The sequence below is a fragment of the Dromaius novaehollandiae genome, chromosome 16 (assembly GCF_036370855.1).
Source record: "Dromaius novaehollandiae isolate bDroNov1 chromosome 16, bDroNov1.hap1, whole genome shotgun sequence".
NCBI lineage: Eukaryota > Metazoa > Chordata > Aves > Casuariiformes > Dromaiidae > Dromaius > Dromaius novaehollandiae.
In genome coordinates this window covers 9,951,442-9,976,125 of record NC_088113.1, presented here as the reverse complement: position 1 = coordinate 9,976,125, position 24,684 = coordinate 9,951,442, and the positions used below count along the sequence as shown (strand labels likewise).

General features: G+C 45.4%; 2 protein-coding genes across 3 annotated transcripts; one reads left to right on the top strand and one right to left on the bottom strand.

Moving 5' to 3' along the window:
* Window positions 1-446: 446 nt before the first annotated feature.
* Window positions 447-8,143, bottom strand: MANBAL (mannosidase beta like). 2 transcript variants are annotated; one of them, XM_064521430.1, is made up of 4 exons: window positions 8,067-8,143; window positions 7,481-7,632; window positions 3,868-4,065; window positions 447-1,049 (listed from the first exon to the last, which is right to left on the bottom strand). In XM_064521430.1, exons 3-4 carry the CDS (start codon window positions 4,015-4,017, stop codon window positions 942-944), a joined length of 258 nt encoding a protein of 85 aa, XP_064377500.1. In that variant the 5' UTR covers window positions 4,018-4,065; window positions 7,481-7,632; window positions 8,067-8,143; the 3' UTR covers window positions 447-941. The 2 variants fall into 2 exon arrangements, with proteins under 2 accessions (XP_064377500.1, XP_025948792.1); XM_026093007.2 differs by lacking the exon at window positions 7,481-7,632.
* Window positions 8,144-17,609: 9,466 nt separating this feature from the next.
* GHRH (growth hormone releasing hormone) lies at window positions 17,610-22,145 on the top strand. The gene is made up of 6 exons (XM_026093031.1): window positions 17,610-17,689; window positions 19,184-19,315; window positions 19,825-19,929; window positions 20,569-20,706; window positions 21,053-21,112; window positions 22,142-22,145. The coding sequence occupies exons 1-6, from the start codon at window positions 17,610-17,612 to the stop codon at window positions 22,143-22,145; spliced, it is 519 nt and encodes a 172-aa protein (XP_025948816.1).
* The last annotated feature ends 2,539 nt before the right edge of the window (window positions 22,146-24,684 follow it).

The window sequence follows — 24,684 nt, the reverse complement described above, 5'->3', positions numbered from 1 at the left end:
TACCAGGTAACGCTGGGAGGGAGTTTGCAAATGCAGCAAACCCAAGCTGTGTTGAAATGGAGCCCATGCTAGCTAGCTCACAGGAGGATTAATCAGCAGCACAGCTAAGAAGTTTAAGACAAGGCAAATGCAACACTGAGACTCCCATCTCAGAGCAGCTTTTCTTCCCAAGTTTCCAAGAACACCCCATTACCATGGGCATTAAATTCTGCACCTTTCATAATCAAATTGTTCCCTGATTCCTGTATTCATTCCAGGTTCCACCATGGTCCCAACTCCCTGAAATCCTTTACACATACTTTCAAAATTGGAAGCAGAAAGAAGAGACAGGGTGGGCAGTGAGAAGAAAGAGGTAGCAATGCTGGAGAAATGACAGCTTTCATCTAGAGCAGTCTGGAATCCGATGAGTTATCACTCACAAAGAATTAAAGAATATAACAAAGCCATTATTATTAAGCCATAAAATGCAGCTATGTATTTCAGATAAGATGACAATACAGATGAATACAAAGCTGTGTAGTGTGGTATCCTTGATCCATTTGATCCCTCTGCCTCTTCAAAAATACAACTAAAAGTGGTATCTGCAGTAGCAAACCCACGCTCCACCTTCCATAGGGACTTGAATACAATCCTAACCAGCGTGGAAGAGATAAGACCACAAGCCTTTCTACTCATCAGACATGAGATAAGTCACTTTGATGATGACCGAAACATTAATCATGTCGAGTGAAGTCCTGGATGCATGAAGTCCTCTTTGCTTGTAAGAAATCTATGTAGATGCCCTCCCCATCCACTCTTAAGCTCCTCTCCCTTGTCCCCTGACAGGTAAAGAATGGCAATGCCAGAAAGCCATTTAATATAGTTAGTTGCCTGTGATGTCAACTCCAAGGAAGTTTGATTACAGGTGATATTGCGTCTTTTGAGGCTCATCTGCAAGGCCTTTATCGTTTCTTCTTGGTTTCCTTCTTGGGTTTCTTGCTCATCTGTGGAGCAGTTGCTTTTGGCTTCTTCACTGCCTCTGAACTCTTAGACTCAAAACTGTCCGAGTCCTACAAGAATCAATTAAGAAATAGTCAGTCAGTAAAGTTTTAGCAATTTGCTCACAACTTACCTCTCAAACTCCTTGAGAATTTGAGTATAAGCCAAAGGAAGTAAACAGCAGGTCTACATGCAAGTGCTGGGTATCTCTGCTGGAACATATCTATATCAAACAGAGTCCATGTTTAATGCGATTTGAGCAGCACCATCTCTGCTTCTCCCACATATTTTTTTTGATGAGTATGAGTTTACGCACAGAAGAAGCCATTCATTATACACCAGAGAAGCCATTATAAGCTTAAGTCTTCAAAACAGGCTTTGGAGAAACAAACAAACCCCAGCTTTAAAGGCAGGAAGAAAATCAACACTAAATGAAAACTATTCAGATTTGGAAAAGGGAAAGGTACTGTATAATCAGTGTGCACAGAAACATTCAGTAGGAACTTCTGAAAAATGACAACCTTTATCGATTGCAAGACAAAAAAATATTTCCTCAAATGGTATTAAGAACAAAGTCCAGAGCTTCTAAACCAAGCCCAAAGTCCAGGAAAGGTGTTAAAGGCAAAGCTCCCTTCACCTGGTCTAGCAAGGAACGCTTAGATACCCTGCTCATTTCCTTCAGGCAAGACGACAGATAATATTTCAACCATGGGAAATAAACTCTAGTTATCTTGTAAAAACACGAGGGAACAGAGCCAGTCTCATCTGAGAAAGCACACACATGCAGATTGCCTCCTTTCATTAAATGCATTTGAGTATAAATATTGCTTTAGCATCTTGGTTTCTATCAGTCAGAGTGTGCCAACTGGAAAAGGACACACAAAAAATGGCAGAGCAAGACGTGCTAGTTTCAAGCTTCCAAGAGAGCGCTTCAGATAATGGAGGGGGAGGCAAGCATCTGACGGTATCCTTTTAATCAAGGAGCTTGGTTCAAACGTCTCTCAAGCTACTAGGCTATTACAACTCACATCTGTGTGGCTTTCCAAGGAAGGAGACTTGGCTGGCTTTCTAAAGGCTGTAATCGACGCATGGGGAGCTGGCAGGCTCTGGAGAAATGGAGCAACACACAGCCATTACTCAGGGGTGCAGTGTGTGCTGCTACCATAGGATGAACACTGCTGCCTTCTAATGTTCAAACCAAGGTAGTCTTCAAAGCTTGAAGCCTCTCAAATCAGAGAAGCTCCTTGGTATCCCACCCACACTCAAGCATCATCCCCAAGATGTGGAAGAATATCTTTCATTGCTTATAGTCTTGTAAATCAATCATACAGCCAGTAAATCAAGACGACAGTATACACAGGAAGCAAATAAAAAGTACAGCATGTGGATATCAAAGAATGGCTTTAAACAACACCAGTTCCATAAGCTTTGCCATTTTAATTGGGGGCCTGGCGTTCAGCTTCCTACTTCAAACTTCAGCTGTCACTCTTTTCAGCTTTCAAGAATCAGGCTACTCAGTATTTCCTGTAAATTTATCAGGGAAAACCATGAACTCTGACAGATCGGCTCTGGTGGCTGCAGAGTAACAGCGCAAGACTTTCAGTGCCGGAATATCATGAACCCCAGCTGCCTGCTTCATCTCTCTGCTGGGAGCAGCAGCTTCTGCAGCAGGACAACTAGCAGGAGGGGGCACGTGCCTGTGCTGGGGCAGCATCAATATCCCAGTATATCAATGCATCTTCACTGGCAGTCAAAACTGAAAATTGGGTCATGAACTGTGGTGGCTGAGGTACAAAGGAATGTCTTTCTCTGCCCTCTCTGTTGCAATATTTTAACCTCGCCAAACTACAGTGAGCTGAGTACACCTGCAGCAGTCTTTTTCCTTCATTCTGTACCTCATCCTCAAATCCTCAAGCACTCCTTTCCCCAGCTAGGCTAGACACATCTTCTCTCTTACAAGCTTCTTTACTGACAGATAATATTCATCCCATACACCGCTGAAGATTTATAGGTTTCCTCTGCACAAGATGGAGCAAAGACTGCAATAAAGATAGCCTTTAAACAAAACTTTCCATGCTGAGTTGTAACTGAAAATACTAATTTATATCATATGCATTCAGACAAAATCTATATCAAACCACCAAACTTGCTGCCTGATCACCAGCACTGATATATCTGCCCCCCAAATTAACCAAGCACATAGAGCTGGTTTTTTTACCACAAAAGCCAGGTATACGCAGATCACCCCACTGCGGCCCAATTTTCCACTTAAAGTAAACGGAAGATGGAATCAAAGCCCTGTAGCTCACCTCAGCCTTTCACTTTCTCTTTTACTAACTGCAGCAAAGGGCCCTGCACATGCCTGCACAGGATTGCTGTCAATACTGAAAACTGCAGTCCTGATGTCAGAACACACTAGGAATTTTACCTGTAACTTGTTTCCAAGAATCACACACAAACTGGAGCCCACGGTCATTTCCTCAAAGGCAGTTCCTACAAAGGGGACACCCTGCCTGGCAACTAATGGAGCAGATCAACCGCAGGATGACAATGTGGGCTTGGGACCAAAGCCTGAGCTTTCCTGCGTGCACTCAGGAACAGCATGCACATTCAGCACACCTGGCCAGTGCATCAGGTCGCAGGTCATTCTTTTCGGCTGATACTCAGAGACGCTGGCTCAGGTATTTGCTCCTGCCTTTCCAATCTGAGGTTAAGTCACAAGACACAAGCCAGCTGGAGGTGGGAGAGCTGAAAGGAAGGAAAGGGAACGAACTGTGGAACCATCACCGATCCCAGACCACTGGCTCTCCATTAGCTACTTCAAGTTCCCTCCCATCCTATTTTCTTTGATTCTGCCCATCAATATCAGTATTAAAGAGCGCTGCTTACTGTCTTATGGGACTTTGAAACTGGCAGGATTATGGCTAACACACAGATAAGCTGGAAAATGGCTCCAAAGAAGAGTCCGTAGCGTAGCACATTCTCCAAGAATGTGGGCTCAGGGATTTCAGGTGGAGAGAAATCCAACTCAGCGGCCATAGTGTAAGCACCTTTCTTCTCTACTAATGTTCTCAAGAAGACCAAATTCTAGAAGAGGAAAAGAAAGAAAGAAAAAAAAAAAGCAACTGAGTCACACTTTTTGCTGTTTACTTTCCATTAAGAAAAAATTACAGACTAACCTAGACAGTTTTTTCTAAGATACCCTCCGTCTATAAAATCAGTAACAAAGAGGAAAATGAAACGTGCATTCTGTTTGGATGATTGTCTTTTACCACCTAAGAAAATAGTCTTCAGATGCTTGTAATAGCCCATTTGTAGGTAAAGGGAAGCCAAACAAAATATGACAAAAGTACTGACCACAAAACAATATGGGAAAAGCTCAATGAGCAAGAATATATTTATCCCTGAAGTTGATCTTGGACATGACTTACAGATTTTCACTTTTGGTTTTTGTCATAGGAGAGAGTGAATACCTCAGCTGTGATCACAGCCTCATCTTAGATGTTGTACAAAACTAACTGCTAGAACTGATCTAAACAAACCACAGAGAAAGTACAGCTGCTGAAGACAGGAGAATGAGTTATATGTTTAAAGTTAAGCACAGGCTTTAGCGGCTGGTTACACTAAGCCCTATGTGGCTTGCAATGGTCACACAGGAAGTTTGTGGCAGAGTTCAATATCGATCTCCCGAGTCCCAGGATAGTTTCTCAGCCACAAAACCATCCTTTCTCCTTTCCTTTATCTTTTATTAATGGAGCTGCCAATTCACTCTATGAATAACTAACAGCTTTCTATAATAATGGGGAACTCTCCTGCCAGAGTTGCTGGAGTGCTCCACAGAAGGTCACACAAGGGAAATCCATTTAGTATGAGATGCCATCAGAACTCAGTTGTGATTAGTTTTACTCAGTTTTTCCGATCTGTATCTGAGCAAGTCTATTTTAATAGGGAAAAATGTATCTAGGTGCTTATACACAATGGGCACAGTTAACAAAAAACATCCTGGTGTGTACCTACTGAATCGACACTATTCATTTATACATAGAGTTCCCTCTTATCCCTCACATTACTAAAGCTTGTTTGCAAGATTTTGTTGTATGGACGTTTCAGTTGAAGGTAATCCATCTCCAGGAAATTTTCTCCAAAGAAATCTCTGTATTTGTCAGGCTAGGAGTAAACTTCTACAATCTGCAGATGTGACCAAGTCCAGAAAGATGGTAAAATGTGAGTAGAGTAGAACTGGAGTAGAGCTACAGTTCATAAATTTGACGGTGAATCAACAACTCAATGCTGTTGCACAAGAGGAAAATATGATTTGGTGACACACTAAAAGAAATGGCATATATGTTACAAGTAGCAATTATTTTGTTTTAATTCAGCTGAAATACAGGATCTTATTTTAGGTATCACACTTTTTAAAAAGACAGGAAAGAGTTCCCAGCTGCAAGGACAGCCAGCCACTGGGACAGAGAGACCGCAGAAGCCTTGTTACTGGTGATTCAGAAAAATGGATCAGATGAACATTTGCCTGGGATGGGGTGCGAGTATATTTAATCCTGCCTTCAAATCAGGAGATAGAATAGGTGACCACTTGAGGCCTCTTCCAGGTCCATATTTTAGCAAAAGGAGAACAAAACATTTTTCAAATTCTGCTTAAAATCCAATAAGCAAGGGCTGCAGCTGAATCTGTCCATTGGGCTAGGATACATGCTATTCGGGCTCAGGAAGTCTCAATGCAGACCCAAAGGTTGCACTGGACATATGATGGTGTTAAGCAAGCATGTATAAATGTTATTCATCCATAACTGCTTTTAACTTTAACACCCCCTCTCCCCCAGCCTACTAAGGCAGCAGATTCTAAGGAAAGAAACAGAATCAGGGTAAGTTTCACTCTTGCACTGTATTTTGTCTGGACTTTTATTTTACTAGGATGCCTTTTGAAAGCTTCATTCTTGCCCACCCTCTTCCTCAAACAGAGCAGGAAGGGATGCTGCTCCATCCCTCCCCTGGGGTTTTCTCTGCACACACTCCTATTGAGACTCTTGATTCATACACCCAAAATACCAACACACAAAAATAAATCAGAAAAGGGAACTGATGCATATATTACCAAAACAAAAAATCCCTGTTCCCATAGTCTGCACATCTCCCTTCCTCTCCCTCTTCCTATTTCACCTCTCCCTAGGGCAGCAGTAACTTCTGAAAAATCCCCAGTGATGTGACAAGCACCACGAGCTCTCATGCAGCCTGGTACCAGCTGCCACCACCACATTAAGGGCACCATGCTCCACCTGGTCATCATAACCACCAGGCAATTCACATGAGGCCCCTTCCTTAGTTTTGCTGTTATCAGTGGAGCTGAACTAATATTACCAGAAGTATTTCCCTGCTTTAAAAAGACTCCTGTGGCTAACAAAAGGCCCAAACATGCAAACTCAAGGGGGTTTAACCTTATGCAAATCAGTAGGCCAAAGTTAAATGAGTTAAAAAGGCCAAAGCTGAACACTAGAGAATCCGGGCTCGGTGTCAGGCACACCACTTTTTGCAGTGAATATAAAACATGAAATATGAATTTTTCCACCAAAAGTACTACCTCATTACGTTTTGCCTTGCAGCTCATCCAGCAGTTCCACAGAGGATAATTATGACTCCTTCTGTTTCAGGGAAGCTAAGAATTTCACCACCTCTTCCTTTGCTAACATCCCTTCTTCTCCACCGGTACCAACCACCTTTTCCCTCAGTCAGTCTAACCTATTAGCATGGTTACACGCAAAGTAATCATTCTTAACTTGTATTTAGTTTTAAAGACTGAAACTCCTATTTCAGACCCAGAGGGCTTATATACGTGGAAGCTTGTCTGGTTTTTTTCTCCCCAGTGTAATCACCTGCTCTAGTAACAGATATCACCTCTCCCTACAAGCCTTGCTATCTCACTGGAATGTACCAGTGGAAGTAAGCCACGGTTTCAGCACAATACAGGAATCGATTTAAATTATGTAAAGCTTTTCTGTCTTTCCTCTATTAGGGTTTTACAGCAAATTAGCTACCTCCACACAAAAGTATTTTTTCCTGCAGCAAAGCCAGAGCTGTAACACAAAATCAGCAAGAGGCTACTCATGGCTGCAGGCTCAGTTTTTTGCTCAGTGATGCCAATGGAGGATGATGTAACTATCCCTCTGGGAGCAGGATCAGGCCCTATGATTAACAGCCACATGTTTTCAGGATCAGGGTCATAAACTAGCTAGGTGAACAGAGCAAGGACAGAATCAAACCTTTTTTTTTTTTTTTTTTTTTTTTTGCTGCCCTGTGTTTCCCAGCTGGCATCTTCAAGACTATCACTATACAAATAATTATTACAGGACAAAGTCCCAAGAGCCCTACAGATACTAAATATTAGCTTCCTCTTGGGGTGGAGACAAAGAGCAAAAGCATCAGTGCAGAACGTGAAAGCCTCTCTCAAAGGATGAGAAAAAAAAAGTTGGCACCGGATTTCTGAAATTACCTAGGTGTCTGGATGGAAACCGGGCACCTCGTGCTGGCTTCAGTGGGATTTGCGTATGCTCAGCATGTCTCAAAATGAGGCCATTGGTGTTTAAAAGCCCACTGGTGGGTTTACGGGGGGCTGAGGCCAAGCTTGACAGTTGTGCCTGGGGGCTGCAATGAAAAGCAGCTGCACAGTCCCAGAGCGCCCAGAGTTCATCATCCCCTCTCAAGGAGACAAGTCCGTGCTGTTTCTTCCCTGGCTCTCGACCGTAGCAGAGAGGAGCGTAGGGGACGGCGGGGGTTGTCCTGCACCTCCCCCTTCGCCATCGGGCGCAGGGCAGATTGCCACCAAGCAAGCGAGGCTTCTCCTGCGCCCCCGCGCAGCCCAGGCGACGCCGAAACCGCCGCCTCTGCCCTCCCGGCAGAAGCGCCCTCCAGCAGGCCCCAGCCCCCGACCGCCCCTCGCCAGCGCCCCGGTGCGTCGCCCCCGCAGCCCCCGCGCCCTGCCGCCGCTCCTCCAGCCCCGGGCCCACCCCCACCGCCCCAGCACCGCGCCCAGGCCCGGAGCCTCCCCGGCCCCGCGGATCCTCCTCGCCGATACTCACGGCCCGGCCCCGCTCCACCGCCCAGGCCCCGGCGCCACCCGGAAGTGACTCCCGCCCGGCCGGAAGCGCTTCCCCCTCCCGTCCCTAGCAACCGCCCGGGGCCCCGCGTTGCCAGAGGCGGCCTGCGCGGGGCGGCGGCGGCTCCCCGGCCCCGTTCCTGCCGCCCCGCCAGCCCTCCCGAAAGCCGCCGTGGGGCCGCCTGGCTCCCCACGCTGCCTAAACCGGCGGAGTCGCTGTGATCCTCGCAGGGGAGAGGTTTTTTCCCTCCTGTCCGGATTCAGTGTCCCGCTGTGAAATGGAGATGTCCTGAGAAGCCGAGCTGCAAGGGGAGAAACGTCTTGTGCTCTGTTTGGCTTCTGTATTTAAAGAGTCCGATTTGTTTTGCCCTTTTTCTAGCCCTGAAATACCAGTAATGCCAGGTTAGTTTTGCTGGAGAGGCTTCTTGTTAGAGAGCCCGAGTCCTTTGGGGAAAACTGATTAGGTTTTCCTGTCATCAGTTAGGTATCCACTGAAGGGGTAAGGCATGGCATTTGTAATAAAAGGATTTGCCAGGCTGTTTCCAAGCATTTGAATTAAACTGGTATTAATGCAGAAGACTTTACAGACAGTTGGAGAATGCATAAGGCTGTGAGTTACAGAGGCCAGCGGCACCTGGCCGAAGAATTTCTATCTTAAAAGACCTAAGGAAAAAAACACTCTTAAATAAGTAACAGAGCTGTTGCTACCCCTGGGTAAGGGTTAAACCCAGAGCTCAGGGAAGCCAATAAATTCTGCCCTTTGAGTCCCAAACACAGACTATTTAGGACACAAAAACACTGAGAATAGAGAAATAATTCTTGTGAAAGCGAATGTCAAAAGAGATCCTATCAATACAGATTAGAAGGCCAGATTATATCCTTGCCGGTGCTAACAGTAGGCTGAATTTGGTGGTGCTGCCCACAAATACCTTCCCAGAGGCTCTGGTCCCCACAGTTTGAAGCTGGCAGGCAAAGGGTAAAATACACAGTCACATTGCAGCCCATACTGTGGGTTTCCAGGTTAAAGATCTTTCTTGCTCCTCCTCACCTGCCCCCCCCCCCAAATTGCACTAGATATTTTAAGTAGAAATAGGAAGATGAAATCTGCAGCTTCTAAGCAGCTCCTACCCTCTCCCTCTCCCACTAGTTGCCCTTTAGAAACTATCGAACACTTTGATAGGGCTGCCCGGCTCTGCACAGCGACACTCAGCCTCTGAACAGCAAGCAGGTGGTGCCATTAGCCCACTTTGGTGCATACCTCCTACCTGCACCACGCTGGTGCACTCGTTTGAGTTGATCTGAAAATTTTAAAAAAGGAAGCTATTTGTAGGAGTGAGTATTTGAGTGTGTTTCAAAGCTAAAATCGATTCAACAACTGCAAATGGCAATTTTATCAGCATGCCATTCTAAGCAGAGATGGAGCTCAGCAATGAAGTCTTTCACCAGGTGCAAATCATCTTTAGCTTTTTTATTTATTCCTAAATTTCTTCTTTGGTTTGCATTGCAGTATTTCCTGTGTGACTTCACAGGGATTTGCAGTAAGATCTATTTATTACCATACCTTGTATATGTGCCATAGCATTGCACACTGAGGTCTTTTTATCTTCAGGTTTTGTATTATTATTAGGCAGGGAAAAACTAAGTCTAACTACTTTAGTTTTTCAGCCCTTATTGGAAATGTGGCTGTCCTCGCTCCCTGTTCATAAACTACATTTTACTTTTTAGGTATCAGTAACACATTTCACTCAAATGCCGTTTTTCACCAGAAGCTCTCCAAGTGCTTTCTGGCGGTGCACAGTAATAGCAGCATTTGGATGCCAAAGGGAAGCCAAGTCACAAAGATTACCCATGCCAGTCTCCAGCCTGCTGATGGGGGGGATTTCCATTGGGAAGTTCCTGGAGCTCTCTGAGCAGGGGGTGGGTGTCCACGGACCCTCTCCTCCACTGCCTCTCCATCCCGAAGCCTGGCGCTGTCAGTGCTTCCAAAACACAGGAGCGAGGCCCTCGAGCGGGGCAGCTCGCAGCCAAGAAGCAGCAGCTGAAGGCCCTTGTAGGGAAGCGAGCCTGGGCACTGCGAGTCAGCGACAGAGCTGGGCCGACGCAGCTCTCCTCGCTCCCTGGCTCCGGCCGTGGTGTGCTGCGTGACCTTCTAGCCAAGCCTCCTTCCCAAGCTGAAATGGCAGTGGAAGACCAAGGGCGAATGCCTTAATTCCCTGAGATTTGCTGCTGGCATCCGAGCTGTCTGCCTGGGTAGGAAGGGCAGGTGGTATCTAGAGAGCCAGAAATTCAGGAACCAGTAACTCTCAAGCCTACAGCTGGCTGTAACATGCTGACATCTGGCTGAAACTCTTGGCAGTTCACTTGGGCGATGCTGAAACGCTCCTGCAGTTCTGCTAAGAAGTAAACAGAGCCAGACAGGTACTAGCTCTATAAATGGATCTCACCCGCAGAGCACATCAGGCCTCCTGACAGATACACATCTCGCAGGCTGGTGCCATTCGGTCTATTGTAGTCTCAGTGATACGTAGCCTTTTCAAACAGGCTTTTAACTCTATGAGACAGTCCTTCCTACTAGCACTTTCTTGTACAGTTTGTATTACTGATTTATTTTGTCTATTTTTAATCCGATCCCTTGCTTCAGTCTCATTCTCATAGCGCAAACTGTGCTCTCATCCATAGGGACTTTTTCTCAAAAGAGATTATTTTGATAAATGTCTGTATTCAGCTTCCTACCAATCCAAAGTCCTCAAGGGAAATTTCGCTCCGGGAAATCTACTGATGTTCAATAGATTAAGTTTGGAGTCTCTGAAGATCCAAATCCCAGCACTTTATTCTGCCAAAGTGGAAAAACCAAGTACGTACAGAGCAATTCTCATCCCACCTGCTGTGTTTAAGCTTTGGGTTCTCTGTTTCTTCCTTAGAACTAAAAGGTAGCACTGGCCAACCCCCTCCCCCCTTTTTTTTCTCATCTCCTTATTTTCTTGCTTTCACTGAAATAATTGCATTTTTGCATTCGAGGAACTTTGGAATGAAAGGTACTGTGTACGTACCCGTCATCAACAATGTAATTAAGTGATTGATGGTTAACTTATAATGTGCCTTAGCTCTGCCACTTGGGATAAGACATTTGAACCAAAAGTATATGTCCCATCCTACCTCTAAGATGACAAACTTAAGCAGAAAATATAGCTCCAAATCTTTTTAGTCAGTTCTGTTTAATTTAGCACTGGGGCATTTGCGATAGGCTAGTTACCAGCGCATTTGCCAGGGAGAAGAAAACTACAGAGAACAGTTGTGTGTGGCTCTATCAAGAGTGATGGGGATTAAAGAAGCCAAGGACCAACAGCTACCATCTGTGTCATTTTGGAGAGGTGCAGAAGAGCCTTTGACAACTGAGAGTAAGGGAAGTTTTTTGCCATTTGATGGGTTGCTTCTTACTATCATTAGTTTCAACCTCACAGGGTGAGCAGGATCATTTCACATGCTGCTCAGCTTATCCAGGGCTATGTGTTATGTACCTGGAACAGAGAGCCGCAATTTTTTAAAACATGGCATGGGGGCTGGAGGAAGTAAACCTAAGAGCAAATCAATATCTGGGAAATTTCTGCAGGACTCTAGGACTGCACCCTTCCTCAGCGAAGGACTGGCAGCGAAATATAACTAGGTAGCATCTGCTTCACCCAGGGACCCTAGGAAGATTAGGTATACATGAATGTGGCTCCAAAATCCAGCAGTTCCAGCTGCAGAAAGTACCTGTGGCAGCTAGTACCTGGTCGTAGTTTCTATTGGACTTACATTGATTTAAGCTTGGCTTTAGAGGGCAAGTAGACAGTTACCTACTGAGCATTGCTAGGCTGAAGTGGTGATCTGTAGGAGATAATTTGAATGTTAGATACCTCATGTTTTGGAGTTAGAAAGCTAACAACATTAGTTACAGTAGGAAGGAGGAGAGAGGTGGGGAGAGACAGACCAAGCAATATCCTAAGGAGAAAAAGCTGTTCATTTGCAAAGCAAATTTGGCATTTGCTGCACCAAATTATTATGATATTACTCCTAAAATGAAGCTCCCATGAAGAACGCTTTCACACATCTAGTACATTTAGACTTACTTTTATCTTTGAATGCCACAGAACAGCACTTTGAATAAGCAGAACAGCAGCCAGAACCACCCTCGGGCACATGCATGGGGTATCAAATCTATCTGTGCAGAGAATAAAATGTGTAGAGAGCTGTGTGTAGAGGGTTTCAAGTCTATCTACGTAGAGAAGAAAATGATCATGAGAACCAAGACAGCTGGCAGCTGAGTCTGAGATATATTGCAACATGGATGGATGCAACACAAGCTCCAAACACTGGATCCTGTCTGTACCAGCTTTGCTCCAGAGGCATTAGCTCTTTAATATCATAGGACTCGAGGTTGAAATAGCCTCACTAGCCAGAGGGAGAGCTCAAGGATTCTGGTGAAGTAACTCCAGAACTGACCCTTATAGGTCCTGGGAAGATATGAAGGCTTTGAATAAAGCTAGGACAAGAAATCCCGGAGACAGAAAAGCTGCTCTGTTTATACCGTTTAAGAACTCCTAAAGTGCCCCAAAAGAGCCTGGAGGGTTTTTAGAAAACTCTGCTGCCCCGCACCATTAATCTGAAGTGATAAAGAAGGCTTATTGTGGCGTAAATCCTGCTGGGTCCAGCTGTACATGACAGGAACCCAACGCAGTCAGGGCAAGCAAGCCCCCTAGGAGACTGGAGCTTTATATAGCCTTTTTTAAAAGCAGTGAGCTTGAGCTGGGACTGCAGATCACAACCCTCCTAATCCAAGCTGGGCAACAGGCAGCTATAAACAAGTCAGTTATATATTGATTCCCCTTGATCTGTGAAATATCATCCAGTATATTACAGCAGCTCTGTCTAAGGCAATGGGCCAGGCGGATAGGGAATTACCTCAAGAACATGCTAAGGATAATACCTTGAAATACTTAGCGTTGGCTCTGGACTGGTTTAACAAAGTGGTCTGATTCATCTGTTCAGCCAGCGTAGCACCAAGACAGTGGGAGAAAAATAAGTCATGCTGAAAAATTGGTGCAACTGGCCTCACACATGAGAGAACACAAACAGATTGTTTCAAAAATACTAGCAAAAACTCCTTTCCAGCTCCAAGGCAGCGCACAGTAGTGTGCATCAGCATAGTCATTTTTAAAAAACTGTTCTACCCAAGAAATGGCCTCTCTACAATTCACGAGTAGAGATGACATACATCAGTCTTGCTGAATTGCATGGCAGATTGTCTCCTCATGAACAGGCTAGTGCCATTTCTTCTTCTCTTTACATCTGGAGGGAAGATAGTAGTTTTTCTTGCTTCTCCTCAAATAGTTGTCTTGTTTCTCGATAACACTGAAGGCCCCTTGTCAGCTGCTCAGTTCAGGGACAGCTCCAACTCCTGCTTTGGTCTGTTCAACCCTTTTATTGATTCCTCTGTAAATTGGCCTGGCCCTGACTTGATACTGAAGGGAACATGAACCCTTGGAGCATCTGGGAGAGCCTGAAGGTAACAATGCACGTTTTTCTAGATAGAGAGGATTTGTTAGTCAACACCATGGAGCCATTCGGTTTTCTGAGCACACTCACACCTTCCTGGCTGTTGGGTCACTGCTTACTGAGACCCACATTTTGGAAGGAGGATATTGAGCCATAATCACCACATTAATTTCTCACTGCAACAAGAAGCAAAGAATCAATGGTCAAGAGGCCAGTGCTGGATGCTTCTGACCCCCTGCACGCACAGTTACACACATGCACACCGGATGAACTGACCTCCCCTGAAACCCAGTGACAGCTGGGACAAGTGCTCTGGTGCAAGGCAAAGGTTTTCTGCAGCAGGCTGGTGTGAGTCATCTCACCTGCTGAAGTTTCTTCTGAGCATCGAGTCTCACAAGCCCCAAGACAGGAAGGGCTGGGTCCCATCAATTCCAGGCATTGTAAGTCCTTACTAAAAAACCAGCAGGTGGAATTTATACTGGTACCTCATTTTTAACTCCTCTGAACTGTCCTGGTCTTCTTGACTTCAAAGCTATGCATTTTTTAACAGAAGTTCCCTAAACCTTGTTTCAGGAACGCAAAGAGCTGCCAGGGAGGCAGGAGCCTGAAGACGACCCTTACTGTTTTCCAATACACATGCACAGAGCAAGGCTCTCCAGCTGCCCCCCGTGCTTGATGTGAAGCTGTGATGTTTGCGGGGGACTGAAGCATGAACTGCCCTGCTAGTGCTAGCAGATGCGAGTAACAAAGAAGGAGGAAAAGGCTGATAATCAGAAGAAAAAGAAAATGGCAAAGAGATAAACCTTCCTGAGCAGGCAGTGTGGGAAAGTATTAATGGTTAACTGTGTCATTGTGGGGTAGAAGGAAAAATGCAGTTCTAAAGGGAAAGAGAAGTTTACTCTGCAAAGCAAATTTGTCATTCATTGTGCCAGGTTATTGTTGTTGTTATTTGCTCTTCACTCTTTGGAAAACAGAGAGAAAACATGCAAATGACCCTCAACAACAGGCAAAACCCCCTCCCCGCAACCTGCCCGCCTGCGTCCTTGCACACACAAAAAAAGAGGATGCTAAACACAGCCCTTTGAAATCCAGGAGGATAATTGATTCTCTGACGTTCAGAAGCCCACAGGACTCCGGAGGGAGCACAGGTATAAAAAGAGGAGATGCACCTCGCTGGCAGCTAGAGGACGGTTGGGGGGATATCTGACAGCGTCCTCCTTGGCACGCTTCCCGGGAGCCTGTCCAGATACAGAGTGGGGGGACGGATCCAGCAGAGTTCACGGAAGCAGCAGTAGAGAAAAAGAAGTTGTATTCGCAACAGGGGAAGGAAACACCTGAGCAGCAGCTGGTCTGGGAAGAGCTTCTTTCCTAAGGGAACGGTAAGTGTGAGCCTCTGCATGTGGGTTTAACAAGATAATGTCCATTTGGAAATTGGGAACAATTAAATCATACTGAAATGCAATCAAAGCTGGCATCAGTAATAATTAGTTGTGCCAGATACAATACCCTTTGCACCAACCGTAAGAGATTTTTTGAACCAAGTTAGAGAATGAAGCAATAACTGAACTACAGAATAAGAGTAAATCAATAGAACGATACTATGGATGAGCCTTGTAAAAACACATTAGATGCAGCACAGATTACCTCTTTTGCGATACTGATATGAGTTCCTTTTACTCTGGAAAATGATCGCTGTTTTACGCACCCATCAATAAAATTGTGTCTGAGCCAAACCAAAGTGCGAGGAGAAATAAAATCGTGTGTTATGGATAACGCGAAGCCAGCTACAACAAGGCAGAATAAGCTGCTTGAAAGGATTTCTGCTTTTCTAATGTGATATTTCACAATATAAAAGTCTGAACTTTATAAAACTGAATGTACAATAAAGGCTTCATTGCATGCACATAGGGGTATTTTTAAGACTGATCAGATAACTCAATTTCTTACTGTTTCTGAAACCTGATCTCATCTCCCAACATCATTTTCACAAATACTGCTGTGTTAACATTGCACAGGATGGAATGAAGCTATTGTGCTTTATCTGTTGGAGTAGCATTAAAAGCTTTTTATCTTAAGGGGAATTTATTTATCAATTATTTTTTCACATGCTGCCAGAATGGAAAATAAGAAGGTGAACCTAACCTCAGGAGAATTTAAAAGGTGGCAAAATTTTGCAGAGCTGTCAAGCTGCCTGTATGCAGGGTGACAAATTCTTCGGCTTCTCTTCTGAAATAGCAGACACCTCTGGGAAGGGGAGTAGGACTTTCATTTCAGGCACCTTCCCAAAGGAAAAAGGGAGACAGAAATATCCAAAAAGAGGAGAAACAGACCATAGAGAAGGGAGAGAAGACAAAGCAAAAGAGGGAAAGAAGGGCAGAATCTGAAATGAAAAAGTCATCAAAAAGAAACTAATAGCAGTGAAAACCAAACAAACATGCTCAAAGGGATGGAAACAGAATCTAGAAGAAAACCTAGAGCTGAAAAAGAGAAACCAGACACAGAAAGAAAGTGGTGATCAGGGCTATATCCTAGGAAGAAACGAGGGAAGCGGACAACATTGGGCTAGGCTTTCTTTTCATTTACATTCATTTCATTTCACTTCTCAGCTCTCCTAGCAGCTTTCCTGGTACTGAATACATCTGCCGGTTGGCACTTTCCACAGAGGCTGGTGCTGCAGTCTCCTGCTACCTTCTCTCAGACTCTTTAGATCATATGCTCTTTCTAGAGCAAGATCCGATTTGGGACTTGTCCGGAGATATTCTAGGCACAAAAGGCACATGCTTTTTCTGAGTTCAACAGAAAATGACAAAAAAGACAGGAAATTTGCTCCTAAACCCAGGAGCCCTGTAATCCTCTCCCAAAGTCAATCTTTTGTTTCTTCTGGGCATTGCACAGCTTTCTCTGTGACATAAGTGATTTTTGAAAAACAGCAGGTTTCAGAGGGAATGGATGCCACCCTTGCATTTGCAAGAAGTCAGCTCTCTTCTGAGTTAGGACCAACTGCTTCTCCATAAGGAAACAGATAGGGAAGCTGCTCCTGGCTCCCCAGGCCTGTGGGCTGGGAGCGCGAGCAGCTGGAAACAAGAAGCTGGGCTGAGAAAGAGCTTGTGATAAGAAACCCTGTTTGTGAATGCACCGTCTTGCCCACTGCCTGCCCGTGAACTTATGACGCTGCTGGTAATTCTGTTATTAACTTTCATGGTGTCAGATCAGCACCACTTGCATGAGGTCAACACCAGTCCTGAATCAGACCTCCCCACTTTTCTGATCCACATTCAGGAAGGTGGCCAGATATGTCTGAGCAGTAAATCGGAGTTCACTGTTGATGTTCTCCATCAGAACCATCAGTCCATAGTTTTTGGATTTGGGGCAAGGCAGCTCAGTCAGTTGTTACGTGCTTACCTGTGCCATAGCAACATGGATGGACATCCCCAGGAGAGCTGAGGGCAGGAGAGGGCCCAAGGACCAGGTGCAGATGGGAAACAGTGATGGTCCCATCACAGGCAGTGCTGGGCTGGCAGCGGGCAGAAGGTGCCTTCAGCAGCCCCTGCTAACTGCTCTCTTCCAGCATCCAGGTGCTGTTATACTGCTATTGAACAGCCCTTGCGGCTGGTCCTGGGGCTCGCCGCAGCCCACAAGCTCTCCTTGAACTGCATCAGAGGGGTAGGTCACCCCATGGGGTGAAGCCCTGCTGACCTCAGCCCTGACCCAAGGGAGACACCCAGCTCCTGTGGAGAAGCAGGGGCACACAGAGCCATTACCTGCAGAAACTGCCCTCCCTGGGGAAGTCCTGCACTGGGAAGCACCCGTGAAGTGCCGTAATTGCAGACACAGAGGCACATTTCCAGGCCATTCGTGCTAATGAGAAGCAAGAACGAAGGAGGCATTTAGCCTCCCCTCCAGGCTCTGTGTGCAGGGTGGTTGGCTCTGACCACATGACGGCCGCTGACTCCGATTGCGCTGCATTTCAGGTGACTCCAAAGGGTGGAAGATGCTGGATAAGGCCACCCTGCTCCTGTTCCTGCATTTAGTCGCATGCTCCATCTCCTCTCCTCTCCACCCAGCTCTCAGGTAGGCTGACAAATACTTGCCTCATCTCTCAAGCCTAAGTGTTTAATAACAAGACTAACAACAGGAACATTTCCCAGTCATTTACCACCGATGAGATACTTCACTGCTGACCGACAAAACGCTCCCTATGCCCCGCCTGCTCATTCAGCCCCGGCCTGAGCCCCCCTGCTATCATGGGTATGTTGCCCACTCCCCTGGCTCAGTTTCCAGCACAGCAGCTGGAGGCTGGGCCACACAATCTTTCCTTACAGACACCACTTCGGACCCCAGCGAGGACAGGCTTCCCTGCCCCTCCACCTGGGAGAAGAGGAAGATGTCCTTGCCTTAGCTGCTGTTGCCCTCACTGCAACAGTCTTGTGACGCTGCAGGACTTGGTGGTTCCCACTGGCCGGTCTTATGGGGTGACCGGCACCCTGCGGCATGGCTCACGGTCCCTCACTGACACCCCGAGTGTGGGCAGAGCCCCGAGGTGGTTCCCAAGCCTTCCTCTTCGCACATGTGAGGGCTGACATAACTGTCTGTACCTCTGCAAAGAGGGTGCAAACACACAGCCTGGGATCTTCTTTTAAGTGAAGTGAAGCCAGCACTGGGCACGTGGCCTGCTCTAGGTTTAGGAAAATTGGGGAGGTATCTGGGTTAGCAAAAAGCAGCCAGCTCTGCTTTTCAGGGCTCTCCTCAGCTCTTCACCCCTTCCGCCGCTGCTTCCACACACAGCAGCCTGGCTGCAGTTCTCACTCCTGCTGCAAAATAAGCACCTGCCAAACTGAAAGACAGATGAACTGTATATGCACTGGTAAACTTATTTCCTTTCTGTGGCTTCCTTTTTGGGAACGCTGCTAGCCTAAGGGTGCTTGCCAAAGAAGGCAGACAGCTGGCATGGAATATTTCAGTTCAAACAGTTGGTTTTGGAGTTGAATGCTGGGTCTTATAAAGGGAAATCTGGTAATCTCCAGAGCAGCCAGCACTACCAGCTCCACCACTGATTAAAAAATTGTCTCTCCAGGCCACTTGCACTGAAATCACAACTGCAGATATTTCAGTGCACGAACACAAGAGCTATTAACATGTCAAGTATTTCCTTGTTGACTGTTGAAAGTTAGTATTACTTCCTATCGTCACAAATTCATGGATGCACAAAATTGAGCGTCGGGTTCTGTAAAGTGGATTTGCAACATCCCATGGAAAATGCTTTACCTCTGTGATGAAGCCATGGCATAGGGATACTGGAATCAGTGGAGTTTTGCTTGGGAATGCTGGGAGCTCAGCGAAGGGGAAATGCACTTGAGACAGCTTTGCTAAATATCTTTTCACTGCTGAAATAGCACCAAGGCAGTTTCTAGCTGGGAAGAATGACAGACAAAACTTGTTACCAATTAGCTGCAGATGGCAAGAGAAGAGAGAAAAAACAGGAGAACAAGGAGTGCAGGTCAAGAAGATTGATCACTGACCGATGTTTGAGCCTGCTAAGTGGTGTGCCGTTGTTTTTTCTTACAGGTACAATCCAGGGCCTGCTGCTGGCAAGGCCATGAACTTCCAGCTACAGGACAACGGCCCATTGCAGAGCCATAGCCCCTCAGTGGAGGAACAGGATGAGGAGGGTTTGCTAACAGACCCCACCGAGAAAAGGTTTGTACAGAGGATTCATCCTTGTACCAGCGGGGACCATGCAGTAGCTTATGCTTCCCCTGCATGAGGGTTTTCTGGAGCCTGGGTACAAGCACAGGTTGGAGCTGCCAGAGGCTTCTTTCACTCCTGTCCCAGAGAACCTTCCCAGCCCTGTGGGTCTCCTCCTTCCCACTGGTTCTCTGACTTCACTTTTACTTTTCAGGCACGTCTCATCAGTTTTTTTTGTTGTTGTTGTTGTTTTTTTTTTTTTTTTTTAGTACAGATACTGAAGAACAGTACGTAGTATTTTGTTTTGCCTACTGCCTCCCTGTTGGGACTGAACTCCTCCCAAACCTTTTACCCTCCAACACTGGAGCAGTCCAATACCAAAGCATTTATTTTATGGTTATCTGCCCCTGATCTCAGTGTGACCTCTGGTTTATTTTGACATCTGAAACATCCATTTCTTACCCAGAAGGTTCAAATTACTAGTTCAGTGAGCACACCTTGTGCTCGTTTTTCACCTTTAGGATGCAGCGTCACGCTGATGCCATATTCACTGACAACTACCGGAAATTCCTGGGGCAGATTTCTGCACGGAAATTCTTACAGACCATTATTGGCAAGCGGCTTGGGTAAGCCACATCATCCTGCTGTCCTAGGGCTAATGTTTTGCTTATTACACTAGGCAGTTTCTTTTGTGCATGTAGGAAAATAAGGAATTGCCATCCTCTGCAACAAAAGCAGCCTCTCCTGCTGTTCCCCACACTTAAGGGCATCCTACACCTCCAATTTCTAGGATTCTCCTAATCACAGCTATTATTAAGCAGCATAATTAATCCTTCCCTCCCAGGCTATCAGTGTCAGGTCACCTGCGATCTCTACCTTGCCAGCAACAAGCAATAATCTTTATGGACAATAGTTGCAATGATCATATCATTTGCTGGTAGGAATTCCTGGCCCCAGCCTGAACACAAAAAACAGCCTCCCCACTACCACTCCTGTAGCTTTGCCTAGGCAGAGCAGTTACTGCCGCTAAATAAGACCAGCCAGTCAGATGCAAGCCAGCTCTGATCTCTCTTCTAACACAGGAGCAAATACAGCTGACCAATTTCTTACTGACACAGAATGGCCCCAGGCTGAAGCCCAGCTGGTTCCCTTGCCCTGCTGCTCCACCTGAGCCACTATTTGAGTGAGGAACTGAAAAGCCCTGCAAATAGCACCAAGCTCTTCAGAAAGCATTGCTAACACCGGTTCCTCTCTTTGCATAACAGAAGCAGTGAGAGCAGCCCAGGGGAAGGGGTGCATGAGTTTCTGACAAGGCGCCAGTCTGACAGCATCTTGATGGACAGCCGCTACCACCAACAGATGGTATTAAGGGACTTCCTGGGAGCAATTTTACAGAATCAAAGGTAGGTGGGAACGGCTTCATTATCTGCTCACAGCAGGAATAAGACAAGGCTCTTATTGCTGTTTCATTTCCAGAAGTGAAGCTGCTGGATTAAGTGTTATCCTTCAGGTACACTCCAGGAGGAAACAAAGCTCCTATCTGCCCACATAACCCATTCCTTCCCTTACATGGGCAAGCAGGGTGCAGAGAAGGAACAGCCTGCCCTGAGCCAGCCCACACCACATGAAGTACCATGTCACTGTTTTGTCTCCTCATTGCATAGAGTTCAATAAAATAGCAGCGGAAAGAGAATTTTTCTCTCAAGCCCAAATTATGCCCTGACTGTCCAACTCTATTCTCTTTCACAGGCCTCAGGAAATCAACAGCAGTCACTTAGAAGGCTTTCCCAGCACCCTGGCTAAGCTCATGTAAATATTTTTCCTCCTTTCATCTCCCTATGCTCTGGTGAGTATCGTTCCCTGCCTGTTCAGTTCTCCATGCCACACACTGCTTCTGAGGTACACTGAACAAGCAGTTTGAAGGTTCTCCCGCAGCAAAGCTAAGTCCCGTTGCTGTCAATGAGAGAAGGGAAAAAGCTCTGCATTACTCTGAAGGGAGAGACCATGAGTGATGTGAAGCCCTAGGTGATGGTTCCCCAGAAAGCCTTCCTGGTCTGCCAGCCCTGGCCTGTGCCCTTGCACACGCACTGATCTCATGGCAAGTTTATCAGCATATCCAGCAGAACTCAAATGCCCTTTTGGACAACAGGGAACCAGGCAATCCATAGCTGCTTGCAGCAACTCAGAGCAGCCTTTTAAAGCCATCTGAAATAGTGTGCTTGAGTGTCTAAGGTAGAATAAAGACAGACAAATGTCCCTCCCAGGGAGTAGATCCTGCCTCTAGATCCCTGGGACATCTCATATTTCCCCTCTCACTGTATCAAATAGAAGATGTGAGGGAGTCTTTAGTTTTCTCCATCCCTCACTCCTGAAAATAGTCACCTGGAACTTGAAATACGCTCTAATTCTTGCCAGCCCTGGGAGACAGCCAGCAGACAGCCTACCAGTCCGTTCCTGGCAATACCTTTATTCATACAAATGCTAGCTTTCCTGTATGAATCAACTTCCTCTTAGCCTGTCTCATAGAAGTTAATCCTGTCCATCTCTAGTCAGCACGATTTAAAAGGGTGTGAAGAGTGTGTATTTGGAAGGAGGGAGAAAGACATTTAGATTTGTACCAGAAGAACTCTACATAAATCATGGCTGTGGATTCAGCTGGGAAAGCATGGCATTTCAGCATCTCTCTTACTTACCCCTTCTGCCAAGCTTGAGCTGTTTGCATGCACTGGTTCTTCCCACAAATAAGGTCATCTGGGAGAAGCCTCTGAAGAGTGACAAAACGTGTGTGTGTGTGCTCACAAATAACTCCTTTAATTCTCTGTTCTGCTTCTGTCCAGAATAATTCAGAGCTCATGGACATAACTGTACAGTAAACCATTCACAGCAATGAAGACACATTCCTGGATGTGACCAGCTGGAAACTGATGCATACACTCCTCAGAGTCTGCTTGATAAGGAATGCAATTATGATGCCCAGCTTAATTTACTTCAGTCTTTACTATTTAATTCCCTCTCTAAATACTAGTTTGTGTATTGAATGAGGAAAAAATACCTCAGAGGTTTAACCTAAGGCTGCTTTGTATGAGGCTAGACAATCAGTACACTTCTAATCCTGCAGAGATATTGTCTACTAATTAAGCCTTTCAAATCATGAAGTGTAACAAGAAATCTGCAAAGTCATCATTCTGTTTGAGGGCCTGATTAATAAATGAGTGGCCACCAAGAGGTGCCTTTAGGCAACGTAGCAAATTGATTATAGCCTCCTCTAGGTAGAGGTGAAGGCACAACAGAGTTTGGATCAGGGTGAGGTAAGACAGGAATCCACACATCTACTATCTGTTACAAACACCGCTATGGGCTGTTATTTAGCTCCTTGATACAGAGCCCTTGCATCAAATCTGAGCTTTAGAAAGGCTTACAAACAGAGTCTAGCCTTGAGTTGTTTAAACTGAAGCTACAGCTTTGCTCTGCAAGAGTTAAAGGAGATGCCTGTGCATCAGATTGGGCTGTCACCATGCTTTAATTCAATCCATCAAGTGGCTCTGAACTCTACCATGGCTAAGATGACAGCTGAAAATATTTCCTCTTATAAGGGGTAGTGAAAACATTTAATTACCCCAGTGCTCTCTCACACAGCCACTTCCTTCCCTGTCACCCCAATTCTCTTATTATTCATGTAATAACTGTATCTTCAGAGATGTAAATATCATCAGGATGGGGTTTGCTTTCCCATCGTTAGCAGGAAATAAAAGTTATTATAAATAAACCTGTCCAACAGCAGGTCAAGATGGCTCTTTGTCTATTGAGATGTTAGTTTCTTGATCCTGTGCCCAGAATGGAAGACGTTGCTCAAAGACAGCAGGTAAATGCACAGAGAAGGAGTAAGAGCTGCGCTAATGAAGGCTCCAGGTCCAAGGCAGGGTTCAGTGCTAACAGCTCAAGACCAGGCTAGAAATACACATACAAAAACCTCCAGAAGCATTCCTCTCATGCATCTGAACGATGCCATGACAGTCTGCAGTAGACATGATCCCATTTTCTTCAGGTGAAGATGTTCTAGGACAACAGGCACCAGCATGTGTGGGAGTAAGCTGCTGCTTGCACCAAATCCCTACAGATTATATTCACCCTATACAGGTTTTACAATTCTAGCATTAGAATAGTATTACTAACTGCCTCAGCAGGACAGGAAGCAACTAGGGTATGCTGAGCAAGATCAGTGAAACCATGACAGCAGGAAATGTACTAATGGGAAACGTGTTACCCTTACACAGGCAGCAAACTGTCACACTGAGATGTAACAAGACATCCTTCTGCTGCACAGTACAGCTGGACAGAGAACCCACAAAAGGAAAAACAACTTGACTTGGTCTCAAGGAGGCCTGGTTCAAAATGTTTCTGAAAAGCTGTTCTGTAACAATGATCACAACACACTTTAAAAATTCATTAGGAGTTCATTCCAAGAAAGGGAATTACATAAAATGAAGCAGCTTGTTAAGAAGAAAGTAGAAGCAGTGGCAAAAGAATGTAAGCGGCATAAAAACAGTACTGGAGACTCAGAATAAAATCAAAAGATCTCTCAAAAAACTTTGGAAAGACCTGTACCTGTATGAATAAACAAATGGCTGAGCACAGCTATTTGGAATAAAGGGGAATCCTTTGAAAACTTGGTTTGCATCTACACGAGGAAACAAATGCTCAAACTCTGGCAGATTAAATGTAAAAACAACCAAAGCAGAACAGAAAATGTCAAAGGAATAAGCAGCCAAAGGAATAAAAACATCCTTTGCTAACACATAACACGGAAGACAGAAAATCAATAGCAACATGCAGAGCTTAGAGAAGATATGTCATAGTAGAACTACATGATTTTTTTCTTGCGCATCTGCATTCTCTTTAGGGAAACATACCAGAGCTCTTCTACAGGGGAAGTACTAGAGGATCTCTCCCAATTTGAAGCATCAGTAAAAAAAACTCCCCCCAAAACTATAAAACAAAGGGGACAAGTGAGCAGTAACAAAATACCAGGCTCAAAAGGAATTTACCAGGGTGAAAAGGAACTCCAGGATGAAACAATACAAATAGTAGCTTAACTATTTCTTGCTTAAAAATGCTTTAGTCCCAGAGGACTTGAAGGCAGCATGAGCACAATTTTTTAAAAGGGCTGCAGAGGAGGTCAAAGGACTAGTTCAATAAACCTGTATGCTGTCCAATGTAATGTTCATGGTGAGCAAACTGGTAGAAATTATAAAGAACAGAAACAGTGAGCTAAGTTTAAGTAAGTGCAGTAGGGAAGAGTCAACATGGCTTTTAAAAAGGGAAGCTGCATCTTACGCATATATGGAGTCCTAGGAAGGAATCAGCTAAACACCATCTATTCA

What these genes read in the sequence shown, in the direction of transcription:
- GHRH (XM_026093031.1), top strand. Translation starts at nt 17,610, where the DNA reads ATGCTGGATAAGGCCACCCTGCTCCTGTTCCTGCATTTAGTCGCATGC. An exon ending in CCTCTCCACCCAGCTCTCAG is followed by an intron (nt 17,690 to 19,183) that starts GTAGGCTGACAA and finishes TTTTTCTTACAG; the next exon opens with GTACAATCCAGGGCCTGCTG. An exon ending in GCAATTTTACAGAATCAAAG is followed by an intron (nt 20,707 to 21,052) that starts GTAGGTGGGAAC and finishes TCTCTTTCACAG; the next exon opens with GCCTCAGGAAATCAACAGCA.
- MANBAL (XM_064521430.1), bottom strand. Translation starts at nt 4,017, where the DNA reads ATGGCCGCTGAGTTGGATTTCTCTCCACCTGAAATCCCTGAGCCCACA. An exon ending in TTTCAAAGTCCCATAAGACA is followed by an intron (nt 1,050 to 3,867) that starts GTAAGCAGCGCT and finishes TGATTCTTGTAG; the next exon opens with GACTCGGACAGTTTTGAGTC.